We start from the raw sequence: 14798 nt of genomic DNA, 5'->3' as shown, positions 1-14798 counted from the left end.
CTGCACCTAACAACGGCTCTGAGTACCAAAGCTTTCAGTCAGCCCTACAGAACGACGAATGAGGCTCTCAACCGGCTATTTCCCACTCCGTGCCCACTGCCGAGGAAGAGCACTGGATGTAGACGGTGGATAGGAGAACCAGGCTGCTTCCCTGCACTTAAGAGCAAATTTCGGCACGGGCTTTCCACCGCCACGGAGGCAGCAGGGATGCCGTCACCCTGCTCTCGTATTTCCGCAGCCACCCTCACGGCTCTGGGCTCAGGGGTGGCACCTCCGCATCCGCAATGACAGAAACAACGCGGCGTTAGTTCTGAGGAAGAAGAAGGAGGAAGGCGGGGAGCCATGTGAGCGCTGCCCCACGGAAAACCCAGAGGAGGCCCCGAGCGACCGCAGCGCCGCCGCAGCCCGGGCGAGGGCGCAGAGCCCGGTGCCGGCAGCCTTCCTTCCCCTTCCCCGCCTCTCTGCCCGTATAAGCGGGGCGGGCGTCCCCAACCAGGCCCGCCAGACCGGTTGGTTCCTGAGGGCCGCGCTGCTCTCCCCGCCTCCCTGAGGCGCGGCCAGGCCCGACGCGGCCTGGCGTGCTGCGGCCGCACCGAGGCCGGGGGGCTCCATGGCCTTCATCCGCAAGCGGCAGCAGGAGCGGGAGCTGTACTCCAAGGAGAGGTGAGCGTCCGGCCCTCCCGGCTCGGCCTCGGCGCTGGAGCGGGCTCACCCTGCCCGGGGAGCGCGGGCTCTGCGGGAGGTCCCGGCGGAGCGCTGGGTAGAAGGGGGGCTGCTGCGGTGCCTGCCTTGTTACTGCTGCTGTCATCGATTGCCCCGGCTTAAGGCTGAAAAGGCTGCAAGGGTAAAGCTGGGAAAATAGAGTTGCGTATAAGCTCCTCTTTTCTGTTGCGTTCGTGGCGTGGAGGTACAGCCCTGCTGCTCTGTGAATGCTGTTCACGCTTTTCCCGAACATGCTGTTCAGCGTGTTGCCAGCCTTCGCATTATGGGCTCCCTGGCAGCTCCTCAGAGCACTGAATGCAGCTGCTTTTCCTCCTGTCTTGTGGCTGCTGTGCTGTGTGCCTAACTGAACCTGTGAGCAGGCCGTACCACACGTGCCTTGTAAGTCCTGAATGTGCTCTCTTATTTTTAGCCAGTGACACAGTTTCTTTTATGTGCCTTACCTACATCTGGCTTGTCAGAAAGCTTCAAAGTTACTTCTGATCTTTGTATTGTCACCAAGGAGATCTGTACCAAATAAGAACTGGGCTCAAGTGCTCCACGGTTGTGGCCCACACTATGGGAGGCAGATCCCGCATGAGCGTGTTGCTGTGCACATCTCTGCTGTTTGTTGTTTAGGAGCAAATCACATGGCTGAATGAGTTTGGCTCGCTTTATCCTATAAATTCTGATTGGTTGCTGTTGAGTGGTGATGCTACTACAGCTTTTGGAGTGTTGACATAATCCAAACATGTTCTGTTTTGCTTTCTTGAGTATCTTTTCCTGGCTGCCTTTGTGGCTGTTATGGTTTCAGTTATGTTCGAGGGGGAAAGGATAAACTTCCCATGGAGGAGGAGAAGGATTTTTAGTTTTGAAGTCAAACATCTTAAGTGTAGGGAATGCTAGAACCATGACTGTTAGCTGTGCTCGGGGCTTACTGTAACTGGTCTCCCCTTCTCAGAAGCTGAGAAATGCCCATAACTCACCACATGTGTTCCAAAGAGCCAGGTGGAATATAAGTTTCATCCAAAAGTTCTGAAAGTGAAACCAACTTAACCACGTTTGTCAGTGTTACTGATTTTCAGTTATGGAAAGTTCCTTGGAAGCATTTGAGGGTGTTCTGTCTTATTTGAATTTGCAGTTTGAGGATATTGTGGAAGATGAGTTTTGTTATCGTTGACACCTGCAGTTTTCTCCACCTCTGTATTTGCTAATTAGTTTCTCTGCTTCTCCCTGTGGCCTAACATGTAAAATATTTTGTACTTCATGTCAGCTGCTTTTTCCTGTTTCTCATCTTGTACATGTTTTAAAAAAAAAAAAAAAAAAAGGAAATCTTAGAAACGTTTCTAAAGCACCGTTAAGAGCTTTTGGCTCTGAAATAACAAATGAGTAACATATAATCCTGCATTTTCTTCTTTTGTGGTAGTCTTGCCTTAAAGCAGCACAGAGAAGTTGTTTACTTCTCTCTCTTGAAGGAGTTGCACTGAAATCTTCTCTTTTAGCCTTGCTGGGTACTTGTTGCAGGGACACTGGATCCTGCCCCAGAGCTTCTCCTGACTGAAGTAATCGCCTTGTAGCTATTTCATAGTGAGTTGACTAGGACTTGAAACTTTGTGGTAATGGTGTTTCACACATGGTTTTATTGTTTGTTTATTTGTATAAAGCAGTGTACAAATGTGTGAGCTGTGGAAGTTCTGGTTAAGAGTACTGTGAAACACTGAGTAAAAAGTCAATCATCTTACATAGATTTTGCTTTGGGGGAGGGAGGAAGGAAGGAAGAAAGACCAGTTCTAAGTGGTAAGAAAAAAATCCTTGAACTAATTAGTTGGACTGAATTAATATCTGATTACATAAGCCTACTTTCTGACTATGTTATTTTCTAGGAGAAAACAAGGTAATTCTAAAATGCCTTGTTTGTATGCTGAGGACAGAGAGGGAGTTTTCCTTTAAATAAACCAATTCACCTATTTAGTTAATTTTGGCAGCGATTTCCCCTTCAAACATACCTGTATTAGAAGACATTTTTTCACTTTTCCTAGGTGTTCACAGTTTAATAAAAGATGAGATATTGTGTCTCTTTTTAATGATATGTGTGCCTACCTGGTGCAACCATTAAAAATATTCAGCATTCATGAGTAGGAATATATATATAAATATTTTTTTCCCAATTAATCTTAGTTAAAATTGAAATTAAGTGATGTTTTGCTAAAGTTGTTGCTTTCTTTATCTCTTGAGTTCTTGGTTCAGCTGCCCACGGGTGTTTCTAACACTTGCTACTCAGGTCTTTTATAAATAGACCTGCTGGTTTGCCTGCTTGGTTTTCTGTTGCCAGAATTTATCCGTTCTGCTGCTAGCATCACATCAAGATGATGTATTGGCAGTATTGCTGGTTTATCTGTGTGATGGTTGCTTGGTGGTTTAAATCTTTATCTTGCCCTCTTGGGACAAAATATTCATAATGGAGGCTTTTATACAAACATCAGCAAGTGAGTCCTACAGCTGGCCTACAGATGCTCTGCTCTTAAGAGGAGGTTTGCTGTTAGAACTAGTTCTGTAGCCCCAGGCTGCCACAAAAGTAGGTGACCTGCTCTGACCCTGGCAGTGTACTTCCATTATCAGGACTGTGCTTCCTGGTCAAGTGATTGCCCAAGGTGTGTCCAGTCAGACACCTGAAGGTGTTGTGCCCCAGTGGTTTTCCAGCATGTGCAATGAAGTGATGGAAATGGGAACAATGAAACAGTGCAGTCACAGTTAAGAAATTAAAGCAGGATCAGCAGGCTAGTTTCTCTTCTGGGTGGCACAAATGGAATTTTGCTGAGATGTGTCCTTGCATGCTCATTCCTGTATCCATTTAGAACAGATTTGATCCTTCAGTTGGTAGGTGACATTGGTACATAAAATAAATTGTGGGTTTGTTGATCTCTTTTTGCTGTTGTTGGGTTGGTTCCCCTCCCCTTGGACAGTCTCAGTTGGAGCTCAGAAGAACTGAAGTACAGAAGGACGTGCACATTAAACAAAATAGCAGTAAAATACTCAAATCTGATTAAGAACACTCTCTTTTGGGGGATGCTTCATAGCGTCTTGGCAGGGCTTGCATACCTCAAGTTGAAGTTGGTACAAGAATTCTACATTTGTTTACAGTGCTGCGTACTTTGAACAATACCAGGAATGTTTGGGTGTAATTTTGGTACCCAAAACTTATGCTTAGGAGATGACATCATGTGAAGTCAAGTTTTGCAAGTGTTTTCCTGGTACTTAGCATGGTGCCTAGTTCTTTGATGTGTCTTGGGTGTGCTCTTGGCTCGTATCCCTCAGCCCTTTTCTGAGTGGCAATTATATGTCAAAAATAAACCGAAAGCCAGAATTCTTCGCTGCTTTATTTACCAACCTCACCTGCCCTTCGCTAGTACTGCTGTAGATTAACTAGATTAACATTTGTTTTGCTTGGCAAAGTGCTTGTGCTTTGTTTTGTAATGTTTTGTTTTTTTTTTTTTCCTGAAGATATTTCTGCATGGCTTCTATCCGGATCTTTCAGATTTCCTTAATGCCATTTTTCTGGGACAAAACAAGAACAGGAATGTGAAAATGTCTTCAGGTTATATTGGCATGTTTTAATTTACATGTAAGCATGGGTACTTCCTTTCTAAGCTCAAGCAATTAAAAGAGTATCTGTTTACTCCACAAAGTTTAGTGGACTAATGCCAGTGGATGTGGGTTGTTATCAAGATGCTCTGATGCAAAAGCTGTTATGGCCTTTACTAAAATTCCTTCTTCTAGTCTGTCCTGACTGTTGTTGGTCTGAGACGTAGCAGCTTAAATGTCCTTCCACCCACTGTTAAAGATCAAGATTACTGATTGATTCCATCCTGGAAAGTGGAACTGCTGCTTTGTCTGTCTCTGACCACAGAGTTGCCTCCCAAGTAAAAAGGTTTCATCTCTGGCCACGTTCTTCTTGTCTCAACCCCTTCAACACTGCATGGTCTCTTGTCCTTGTTGTTCCCTTACATCAACTCATTCAAGTTATTCAAGCTGGGCAAACCATCTCAGGGAAACTCCACAGCTCTGCGTGGAAGCATGTATATTTTCCTAATCTGATGTCTTCTTCAGTTGGTAGTGAGTTATCTCCAACTGTTTTAAGCAGGCTGTGGGGTGGAGGAAGTTGGCAGGCTGGGTTGGAGCTATTAAAGCTTTTGTTCTTCAGATTTTGAAGTGATCCAATGCTTTGTGCATGTAACTTTTTTTTTTTTTTTTTTTTTTTTGAGAAGTTCCTTGCAATCTTACTTTCTATTGGCAACAGTTTGAGGATAGAGACAAGACTGTTAAGAAGCTAAAATACAAGATGTGAGCATCTTTGAAACTCTCACTCCATAGAGATATTTTAATGACGTTTGAACATCCTTTGAAAATTTTCTTTGTCAATTTCTATCATTTTCAAATTTATATATTTGTTCTTGAAGGCATTTTAATATGTCAAGTTCAGTGTATGAAGAAGGAATAGTAAACTAACCCATCAGAGAGAGAGGTGAGGTGCTGGAACAGGCTGCCTAGAGAGGTTGTGGATGCCCCGTCCCTAGAGGTGTTCAAGGCCAGGTTGGATGGGGCCCTGGGCAGCCTGGTCTAGCATTGAATGTGGAGGTTGGTGGCCCTGCCTGTGGCAGGGGGTTGGAGATTCATGATCCTTGAGGTCCTTTCCAACCCTGTGATTCTGAAGAAATGCCTGTGACTTACTGACTGTATCAGTGCGTTACAAGCAATTAAATAGCATGGTGACCACAAAGGATGTGAACGTAAGCTTGTGAAATATGTCTGCATTATGAAGCAAGCATGAATATAACCTACAGTATGCCAAGCTATGAGTTTTATTGCTTGATTTCAAAGGTTTTGACACCAACAGATACTTTCCGGGTTGCTTCTCAAGAGAATAAGTCTTCTTAGAGAGGGAATATCTGTAATAACTGCTAATGAAATCTCTTGTAAGTAGGAAGTTTCAAGTAATAGTTGAACTATACATTTTTCAAGTGGGTTAAAATGAACCTCTTACTGGTGCTAAGGCAAATACCTCAAACTTGATCCTTTTGTTTGCATGAAACAGTGGCTTTAGATAGACAACTAATACTGCATTATAGGAAAACAAGGTTTGAGAGCAGCAGCCATGGATAGAAGATCTTTTTTTTTTTTTTTTTTTTTTTTTTTAATTAGAAAACACAAGTGCTTGTATTAAAACAAGAACTCTATTTTCCAGATAGTAAAAGAAAAGAAAAAAAAAAATCATCTTAGGTGTGATAGTGGTGTTGTGCATTTCCCAGTTGATAATTACAGTCTGTAGTTGAATTTCTTTGTTGTGGTTTGGTTTGGTATATTTTTTGGAGCAGATGTTGCTGTGAATAGATTTTGGTTTGGTTTTTCCTGGGGGAGGTGTCAAGCCACTTGCATTATTGAAGTTGACCATTACTTCTCACTGGAACACCTTGTTTACATGTTTGCCTTGAGGGATGGCTGAGGTTGGGTATTGTTGGTGTTTTAGGGTCAGACTCGAGGAAAAGAGGGGTAGGCTGGGAGTCTTGCCTGGTGTCACACAGCTTGGTACTGGCTTTGTATGCTAGGCTGTTCTGCCCGGGCAGCATGACAACTCATGAGTTTGCACACCACAGGGAATAGCACAGCTGCTCAGTGGTTAAGGCCAAAAGGAGTACGAGTTCTCCACTTCTATGCTGTTTGCATGCTGGGTATCATTCTCTTCCTACTGCTTGGTTTTGATTTCCCTTTTCCTGCTCTCTCCCCTTGTTGTGCACAGAAGAATCAACTTACCATTCTAGATGTATACCAAACATGCATACAATTCTTGTCATAGGACCATGCGACAGCTGATAGCGCATAAATTTTGCATGTCAGTATCTTGATACCACAAATGTCTTTAGAAAACCTTCTTTAGTTCTTTGGAAGATAATCACACTGCTGGTTCATCTGAAGTCCATCTGCTTTGCTGCATGTTAAAGATCTCCGCTGCTGTAACTGGGATGCTATGCTAGATTTCCTATTTGTTCAGGCCTTCACAACACTGTTTACCTACAGATGCAGCATACCAGAGGGTATTGTGTTCCCTTGCTACCTGTAAATACTTGTTAAACCTCTTGACAATCCTGAAATAACATCCTATGTGGTGATGGCCCTCATGAGAGACCCTATTGATACAAATAGTATTAGTGGCTATACTTTTTATTTTTTTACATGGAAAAAGTCAATTTTGCAAAGGTAGAAGCTCTGGCTGTTCTGTAATAACATTTGATGAAACCCAATTTCTTTTTTTTTCTTTTTTTTTTTGAGAGAGAGAGCTCCATAGATCACTAAAATAGACAAATGAAATATAAATACCTAAGCTAGAAGGACTGATAAGAGTTGGAAAAATTCCAGGTTATTCCACAGGTCATGCTTCGTAATTTCAGGGTTCATTATAAGCAGTAACTTAAACTGGTCTAAATCTGTAAGCCAGTCGCAATCAGTTGAAATACAAGTTGGAAGATTTTGGTATCATAGATAAAACTTAAACATATATTCACTGAAATAGAAGTGAGAGGAGGAACTACTACTGAAGGACAATCACTGAAAGACAGCAAAAGGAAAAGGAAAACCAAAAAGCTCCAGGGAATTGGAACATGCTGGTAATATCTTGGAAGCGAGTGAAATAGAGCTTGATCTATACAAGCGTGCAGTTAGACTCAAGGAGAAATTGTATTTCATCTTAGCTTACAATGTCTTAAGTAATATATTATTTTTGTCCTGGTGGAGAAACAGTGAAATCATTTGAGGAATACTTTATGGCTGAGAGGTGGAATTTCTGAAGGGTGCAGTTGTTACGACAGAATTTTTGGAGACATATGTTCATCTTGATTGTAACTGGGGCCTTAGATTAAAAATGGATGATTGTGTGTTCAGAGACTTGATGTCTGGATTGTCAGTCTACAGAAGTGACTTGGTAGCCTGAAAATATTAAAGGAAAATGCAGTTTGGGTAAAGGGACTTGAATGGGAGAACAGCAAGAAGCGTGCTACGCGTCTTGGGCCTTTAATGGATTGTGAGGAGCAGGGTATTTTTTTCCTTCTGCCGTCTTCTGGAGTATCAACAATCACTTGAACAAAGCTGGCAGGAAATATCCCTGTGCGATTCCCACATTTTCCTCTGTACTGCTTGTGTGGATGCTTGGAAGAGGCTGCAGAACCAGATGGAAGTTTTTGTGAATGGTGAAGAGAAAGACAAAATGTGGGAAAATGCGCTCTTCCTAAGACAGCCTGGTTGAGAACAAAAATTGCAGTGCAGGAGGCTGTTGGTGTCCTGCAAAGCTTTATTTGTAGAACTGAATAGTGTTTAGTGGTATTGAAGAGATGTAAAGAGGCTAAGACTAAAATGGTAAACTGGATGCTGAGAGTAAATAGTGTATTTTAAAGGAAGGAAAAACTTAGTTTTCTACAGTACCTAGTTGAACTCTTCATAATGGCTGTGTTTATCTTGAGTTTTTGAGCCTGCCTTGGGCATTACTGCTTCACAAAGACATCTGATGCAGTGGCAGTGAGGGTAACGCGAGGGCAAGTACACCCCAGGTCCTTCCCATTGGGCCCATGATTCTGACTTTGGGAAGGTGAATTGATGCAAAAGCTGTTGAATATGAAGATGGAATGCTTTCTAGGTAGGGAAGGATCATCCTGAAATATTTCGAAGAAAACTCTTGTCTTATGTATTTAGCTTTATGTAAATGTTTTGGGGTCACTGCAAATAATGTAGCCGATGTTTCGATGTAGAAACATGGCTTGTCTTCGATATATGAAGGATCCCTGCGTTTGTTAAAACCTTAAAAGGCACGTCTAATAGTTGTGTTGACAATAGGTGAATTATGAAAGACTGTATGAATGTGTGGAACTTGTCCAAAGAATAGATGAAGGCTAAGGAAAAAAATAGAGCACTTTGGAAACTAATTCTTTGGAACACGCCTTACCCCCAGGTGTCTTAGAAGATGATTTTTGGACTGCTAACATCATTAGTCTGAAGCTGATTATTTCCTATGTCCATAGTCAGTTCCCAGATGAAGAAGTGGAATATTTTTTCAATGAAAGGTGTTCAACTTCTTAAAAATTTAATAACTTTGACTTGCGGATACTAAGCGAAGTGCATAGGCACATATATATATCAGAGAGAAAAATACATTCTGACATAACTTTAATAAAAAGCTTTGAATAGAAGTGTGATAGCACTTGCTGTATCAGTATTTGCAAAAGCCCAGGCCTTTTAAGCTCGTCCCAAGTGATTTGGGTGATGCTGAAAAATGAGATTTAATGGTAGCACTGTGGAATCTGCTACAGTTTCATACTCATCTAACCTTTTAATGTGTAGAATGCTTCTGGTGAATGGCTTTTTCCCTTCAAAATGTGGAGCTGGAACCTCTGATTTGTTTCCTGAGATGATCAAAGTAAAGCCTCTGAAGCCTGGAAATTCAGTTTACACCTGTTGACAACCCTTTGAAAGGGTAGATAATAGCAGGACAAAGGGCAAATGGTTTTAAGTTGAAGGAGGGAAGATTTAGGTTAGGTATGAAGGGGAAGTTTTTTTACTATGAGAGCGGTGAGGTGCTGGAACAGGCTGCCCAGAGAGGTTATGGATGCCCGGTCCGTGGAGGTGTTGAAAGCCAGGTTGGATGGGCTCTGGGCAGCCTGGTCTGGTATTAAATGGGGAGGTTGGTGGCCCTGCCTGCAGCAGGGGGGTTGGAGATTCATGATCCTTGAGGTCCCTTCCAACCCTGGCCATTCTACAATTTCTGACAGGATGTGCTTTCCTAGGTTGCAGTAAGTTTGAAAAATAAACTATAAAAAACAGAAAGCAACTGGTATTGCTTTCTGAGAAACTGCGTGTGAAGGCAAAGTCCCTGAAACTCCATTGGAAACTGAAGGCATTCAAGAACCATACAGCACCAGCAACCGTGGGATAGGCTGACATGACGTATACCATTGTAACTTTTATGTTTTCTTAATGGCATCATAAAATACTTGTTTTCAGGAGTGGAGGGGTGTTGGTAACATGCTCGACTTCTTGAAAAAGCAACAGAGAATTAGAAGAATGTCTTGGACATGGGCTATTAAGAAGAGAAGCAGTTTTGAACATGTAGATTCATTGCTACTTGCAGTTAAAGCAAACTTTCGTGATGTTCTGTTTGGTGTAACGCAGTCATGACACAAAACTTATGTAAACAAGATGAACTTGTGGATAGTGCTATTTTTTTCTGGTATATAATATGCTTACTTAACAAGCAGACTGGTATGGGTTCACTTTGTGAACTCTTGACACACTTACTGCTTGCTATTTAAATGTGAAATACTGTTCTGGGGATGCTTGGCACTTATTAACAGTATCACAAGCATTTCTTGTAAAACACATCATGAATGCATTACAGAGCTTAGCTCAAAGCGTGGATGTGACTAATGGTAAGTACTTCTGTCTGTCAGGGCAGACCCATGCACAAACAGCAGTTGTTCCTGTGACTGAAGGATGTAAAATATTTCCACTCCTGTTGTGCCAGTACTCAGTTATTCCCTACCACTGTAACTCATAGGTGAGCATAAATTCACCATGCTATCACAGAATGGCAGAGTTGGAAGAGACCTCAAAGATCATGAATTTCCAACCCCCCTGCCACAGGCAGGGCCACCAACCTCCCCATTTAATACCAGACCAGGCTGCCCAGGGCCCCATCCAACCTGGCCTTGAACACCTCCAGGTATGGGGCATTCACAGCCTCTCTGGGCAGCCTTTTCCAGCACCTCACCACTCTCTCTGTAAAGAACTTGAACTAGTTCTGCTAGTAAATCTTTTAAGTGCTCGTAGCAGTTATTTAAGCTGTTTGAGGATGTAGGTTTGTGTTATATCAAAGCTAGCCTATTTGCATTTATCTTGTGAGAGTATTGTCGTGACAGTGGTCCTACAATGAAATACATCAGACTATTTTTATTGTTTTTTTTAGTTGAGGTTTGTTTATTAGTCCATAAGCAGGCTTTCTGTGCATTTGAGCAAGTACTGGTGCAATGGAAGTGCAGAAAAGTGGTTGGAGAGGAAGGTTATACTTCACCAGAGTGTATCTGTAGAATGATGCAGCCGTGTTCTAAAAATCATGCATGTGGTTTTCACTTAACATTTTAAACTAGTGTCACTTGGCTTTCCTTCAGAAAGATCTTAACTTCTGTGTTCCTTGCTGTTAATTCCTGCTCCACCTCTCATGTCATTGTGGATTTTAGCTCTGCTTATACTCATGTGGGTTAAATTAATTATTATTTTAAAAGATTGACTGTTCTAGGCTAGTTCACACCTGATGGATGAAGAGCCTGAAATATCAAACTTTACATCTTTAGGAGGAACATCAGTCATCATCACATGCACACAAAATTTCCACATAGATTTGTTCTTTAAAAAAATAAATTTATTCACTCTTAGGGATTGATGGAGGAGCAGGGCACCAATAACAGCAAACATATCCCAATATTTTTGTTAAGAATATTAACTATTCTGTGGTGTTCTGGTTTTGTTGGAATAATTTGAGTTTGTTTATTTGTAGGTTTTCACTGCTGCTGCTTAACCTGGAAGAATATTACTTTGAACAACACAGAGCTAGTCATATCATAAATAAAGGTTGCAGAGATGAAAGGTACAGAAGTTTTACATTCCCTCATTTACAGGAGTTATTCTAGTCTAACCTATCTGCAAGATATACATAACTACTTCTTTATTTATTGTTTCCTTTAGGAAAATAAGAGGTTCCCTAAAAATCTGCTCAAAGTCAATCATTTTTGAACCTGATGAGAATCTGCAACCCATTATCAAGGTAAGCAGTGCAACAGGGGTGTATGTTTAGGTGGATGGTTGGACTGGATGATCTTGTAGGCATTTTCCAATCTTGGTGATTCTGTAACTGCAACTTCTTGGGAAAGTAAGATTGCTTTTAAGGAGCACACATCTGTGAATGTTTTTGTAACTTGCCACAGATACCGTTGAGAGACTGCATTAGTATAAAAGCACCAGAAGACAATGAAGCAAAAAATCCATTCTTACGGTATGTGAATTTGATTTACTGTATATATGCATTTGACTTTTTTCTTTTTTTTTTTTTTTTTAAAGCTGAAATGTCCATCTCTAAGTATCTTACTTACATTCTAGGGAGATATCTGGAGGGATTTCTGTTGTGTGTAATCAGGTAAGAGCTGCGTATAATGGATTTTCATTGTATAAATGTGAGAGGTTATGTTCCTTAATGGTGTTTCTCAGAGCTGGAATTCTAGGATGAGGTTCTGGAAGCAAAACTTAGCATTAACATGAAGCTGTTGATGCTGGAAACTTTAAACTATTAGTGGCTCTATTAATGGGACTTTGATTAAAGGGAATTTGCTGCGCTGTACATGTTACAGTAGAACTTAAGACAATCTTAAAATTGAGTAAAAGAGAGTAGACTTAATTCATCATCTTTGTTTTGGTCTTGCTACAGTTGTATATCATTTTCTTCCTTCTGTAGCATGTATTGATAATGGCAAAGCCATCTGAATTCTTAAAGTTCAGTGGACTATGTTTTCGTAAACTGTCCACCAAATGATTTTCAGTAGCTATTCTGAGTCATGGATTCAGGTTTCAGCTGTGGGTTATGATCTACTTGAACTTGTTTGTATTTACTAAAGACCAATGTACTGTACTTCAAACTTTGATTAATTGGAGCTGGTAAGTGTTCCCGTGCTTCAAAAAAAGTTCACGTTTTCATTTCAGGAAATAACTGAAATGAGGTGGGAAATACTTTCTTAAACTTTGTAGCAAATTCGTAAAATTTCTTTTTAAAGAGCGCTGAATTGAGTAGCCTTGCTCAGTTCAGTACTGTGGCAGTCAAAAAGGAATTCAAGCATGTAATTTAATTTGCACTAGAAAAGTTCATGGCCTGTGTTAAAGTAATCAGTACACTTAATTACATCTTGAAACTACTTCTCAGAGTTCTGTGTAGTTAAGACTCATTGTATTCATGGTTTTTTAATGTATTCAATGGTTTCATTCTTTTTAAGGTATTTCTGATTATTCTGTGTAAACTTCCAGGTGGTAAAGGGGGAAAAAAAAATATCTGAAGTATTGTCTATAATGTCATTGCCATTTTTATTACCCGTTCCTCTATCATACAATATTCATATATATTCTGCAGAACAGGTGAGTATAGAAACATTACAAAGGAAAAAAAAAATTAGCTTTTAGAACAGCAAACATTGTTAGCCCCACTGTGTGGAGTGTCAGTCATCCTCCTGTCACTGGGGAAGTGCTCTGAAATGTTTTGATGGAATGACATATGCTTGTATTTTTGTATGAAAGTGTGTCAGGTATGAAGTACCCACAGGTTGTATCCATGATAAATTATGACCTAATTATGAATATTTCTTCTGAGTGCAATTTCTGTCTTATAGGAAAGTGCACATATTGAATAATCAGATCATCTTAAACATGCTTGCCTTTTTTTTAGGCTCAAAATAGTATTAATCCATAGCTGGACAGGAAGCTTTGCTCTGTGTAACAAGTAACTTAAAGACTAATGGCTATACGATACAGTAAATAGAAATAATTTGGGATTATATAAACTTATTTTTCAGTAATTTTTCTCAAGGTAGTGTTGGAGATCTGCCGTACAAAATAGGTAACTAATACAACATGGCAACTTTTTTGCTCTGCTTCTGTATGTATTTTGATGTGTACTGTCTACTTTTCCCATGTAATTTGGAATTGGGGTGTCTCAGAGTGGAAGAGCCTTTAATTATTGTACAAGAAGTAAGAGCTAAGCATAAAGCGCGCGGCTTTTACTGGGTTGACTTTCTTTTGCTCTAATGTAGGTCTGTAAAAGCAAACATCAGATTAAAGGAGCTAGCTGTTATTTAAAGTAGCACTAACAGAGGCACACTGGTCATACCATTTAATTTCGTCTGGCATATCGGTGCTGTGAGTTGCCCTGTGGCAAAGACCAGCTCTCCTGCTTGTGGGTCTACAATAGTTCAGGCTGATGCTATCCACTCTCTTTACCATCATTTGCCAGGCCAAACCATATAACTTGCTTTTGCCTTCTTTGCTTGCCTCTGGAGGCAGACCCACAGGCCTGGTGCTTGCTGTAGGAAGCAAACCAAGGCACTGGGCCTAAGCAAACCATGTGTCTGGAGTGTGTGGGTGTCTGGTGTTTGAGAAGACCATTGGAGAAGGCAGGTATCTAAGGCATGGAGCAGGAAACAGTTGGTCATGCAGTCTAGTGTGTTTTGTGGAGCTCATACCCATTTAGGATCCTACCCAGGTCTGAGATTTTAGCTCTTTTGATTTGATTTGAGCCTTTCCTATAGACAGAGTGGAACATGACTCATTTTTTGGCTTTGACATCTTTCAGATGATAAATGATAAGGTGATAATCTACAAACCAGTGTGACAACAGTTAAGCCTTTCTGTAGGGGCTATGAAGGGAAGAGTTTTCATATGGTTTTTTTGTTGGTTTTAGTGGCTTTTTTTGAGTGGAGGATCCTCTCCAGGTCTGGGAGTAGCATCAAAGAAACAAAACTGATCATAAGTAAGCTGTAGGGTGAGAAAGGAAATGACATTCATAATTGTTGGAACCGGAAGCAAAATGTTTGGCACAGAAAGAGCTCATTTGAGAGGGCTCGTGCAGCAGTCATGGAGTGAGGCCCTCTGTGAGAAGGGACATTCCCTTCAGAGCAGAACCCTAGGGGATAAGCTGCCAGAAAAAAAGCAGGCAGAAATATTCTGTTGAATGGGGTTAGGCTGGTGGCTGTGCTTACTGCTTTCCATCTTACAGCTTCTTGAAGGTCATGTGATGGGAATAAAAACTCGCTAATTGACTGTCAAAGTAAGCCTGTGAAATGCACTGAACACTCATCCCTTTCACAGCAGCTACAAAAGGTCATTGTTTTTTTTGCTGTTCATCTAGGGTAGCTAAAGCAGGATGTTGCAACCTAGTATTTTGGTTGCTTAAGCAGTGTTCTTAGCTTTGTATTTATCAGGACTTACATTTATTATTGATGGCTGGGGGGAGAGGTGGTGTTTTGTTT

The 14798-nt window shown here is 41.1% G+C and overlaps 1 protein-coding gene across 1 annotated transcript in view; it reads left to right on the top strand.

Annotated features, from left to right (window-relative positions):
• The first annotated feature begins 343 nt into the window (after positions 1-343).
• Positions 344-14798, top strand: part of NSMAF (neutral sphingomyelinase activation associated factor) — a 37328-nt gene continuing 22873 nt past the window's right edge. Inside the window, exons 1-5 of the mRNA XM_052704523.1 lie at positions 344-663; positions 11291-11380; positions 11479-11557; positions 11718-11785; positions 11890-11926. Coding sequence (XP_052560483.1) covers positions 611-663; positions 11291-11380; positions 11479-11557; positions 11718-11785; positions 11890-11926 — 327 coding nt within the window. The 5' untranslated portion in view covers positions 344-610. The remainder of the gene's footprint in view (positions 664-11290; positions 11381-11478; positions 11558-11717; positions 11786-11889; positions 11927-14798) is intronic.

Source organism: Tympanuchus pallidicinctus, unplaced genomic scaffold (genome assembly GCF_026119805.1).
Source record: "Tympanuchus pallidicinctus isolate F22 unplaced genomic scaffold, pur_lepc_1.0 scaffold5, whole genome shotgun sequence".
In the NCBI taxonomy this organism is placed as follows: domain Eukaryota; kingdom Metazoa; phylum Chordata; class Aves; order Galliformes; family Phasianidae; genus Tympanuchus; species Tympanuchus pallidicinctus.
This window is presented reverse-complemented; position numbering and strand designations above follow the sequence as displayed.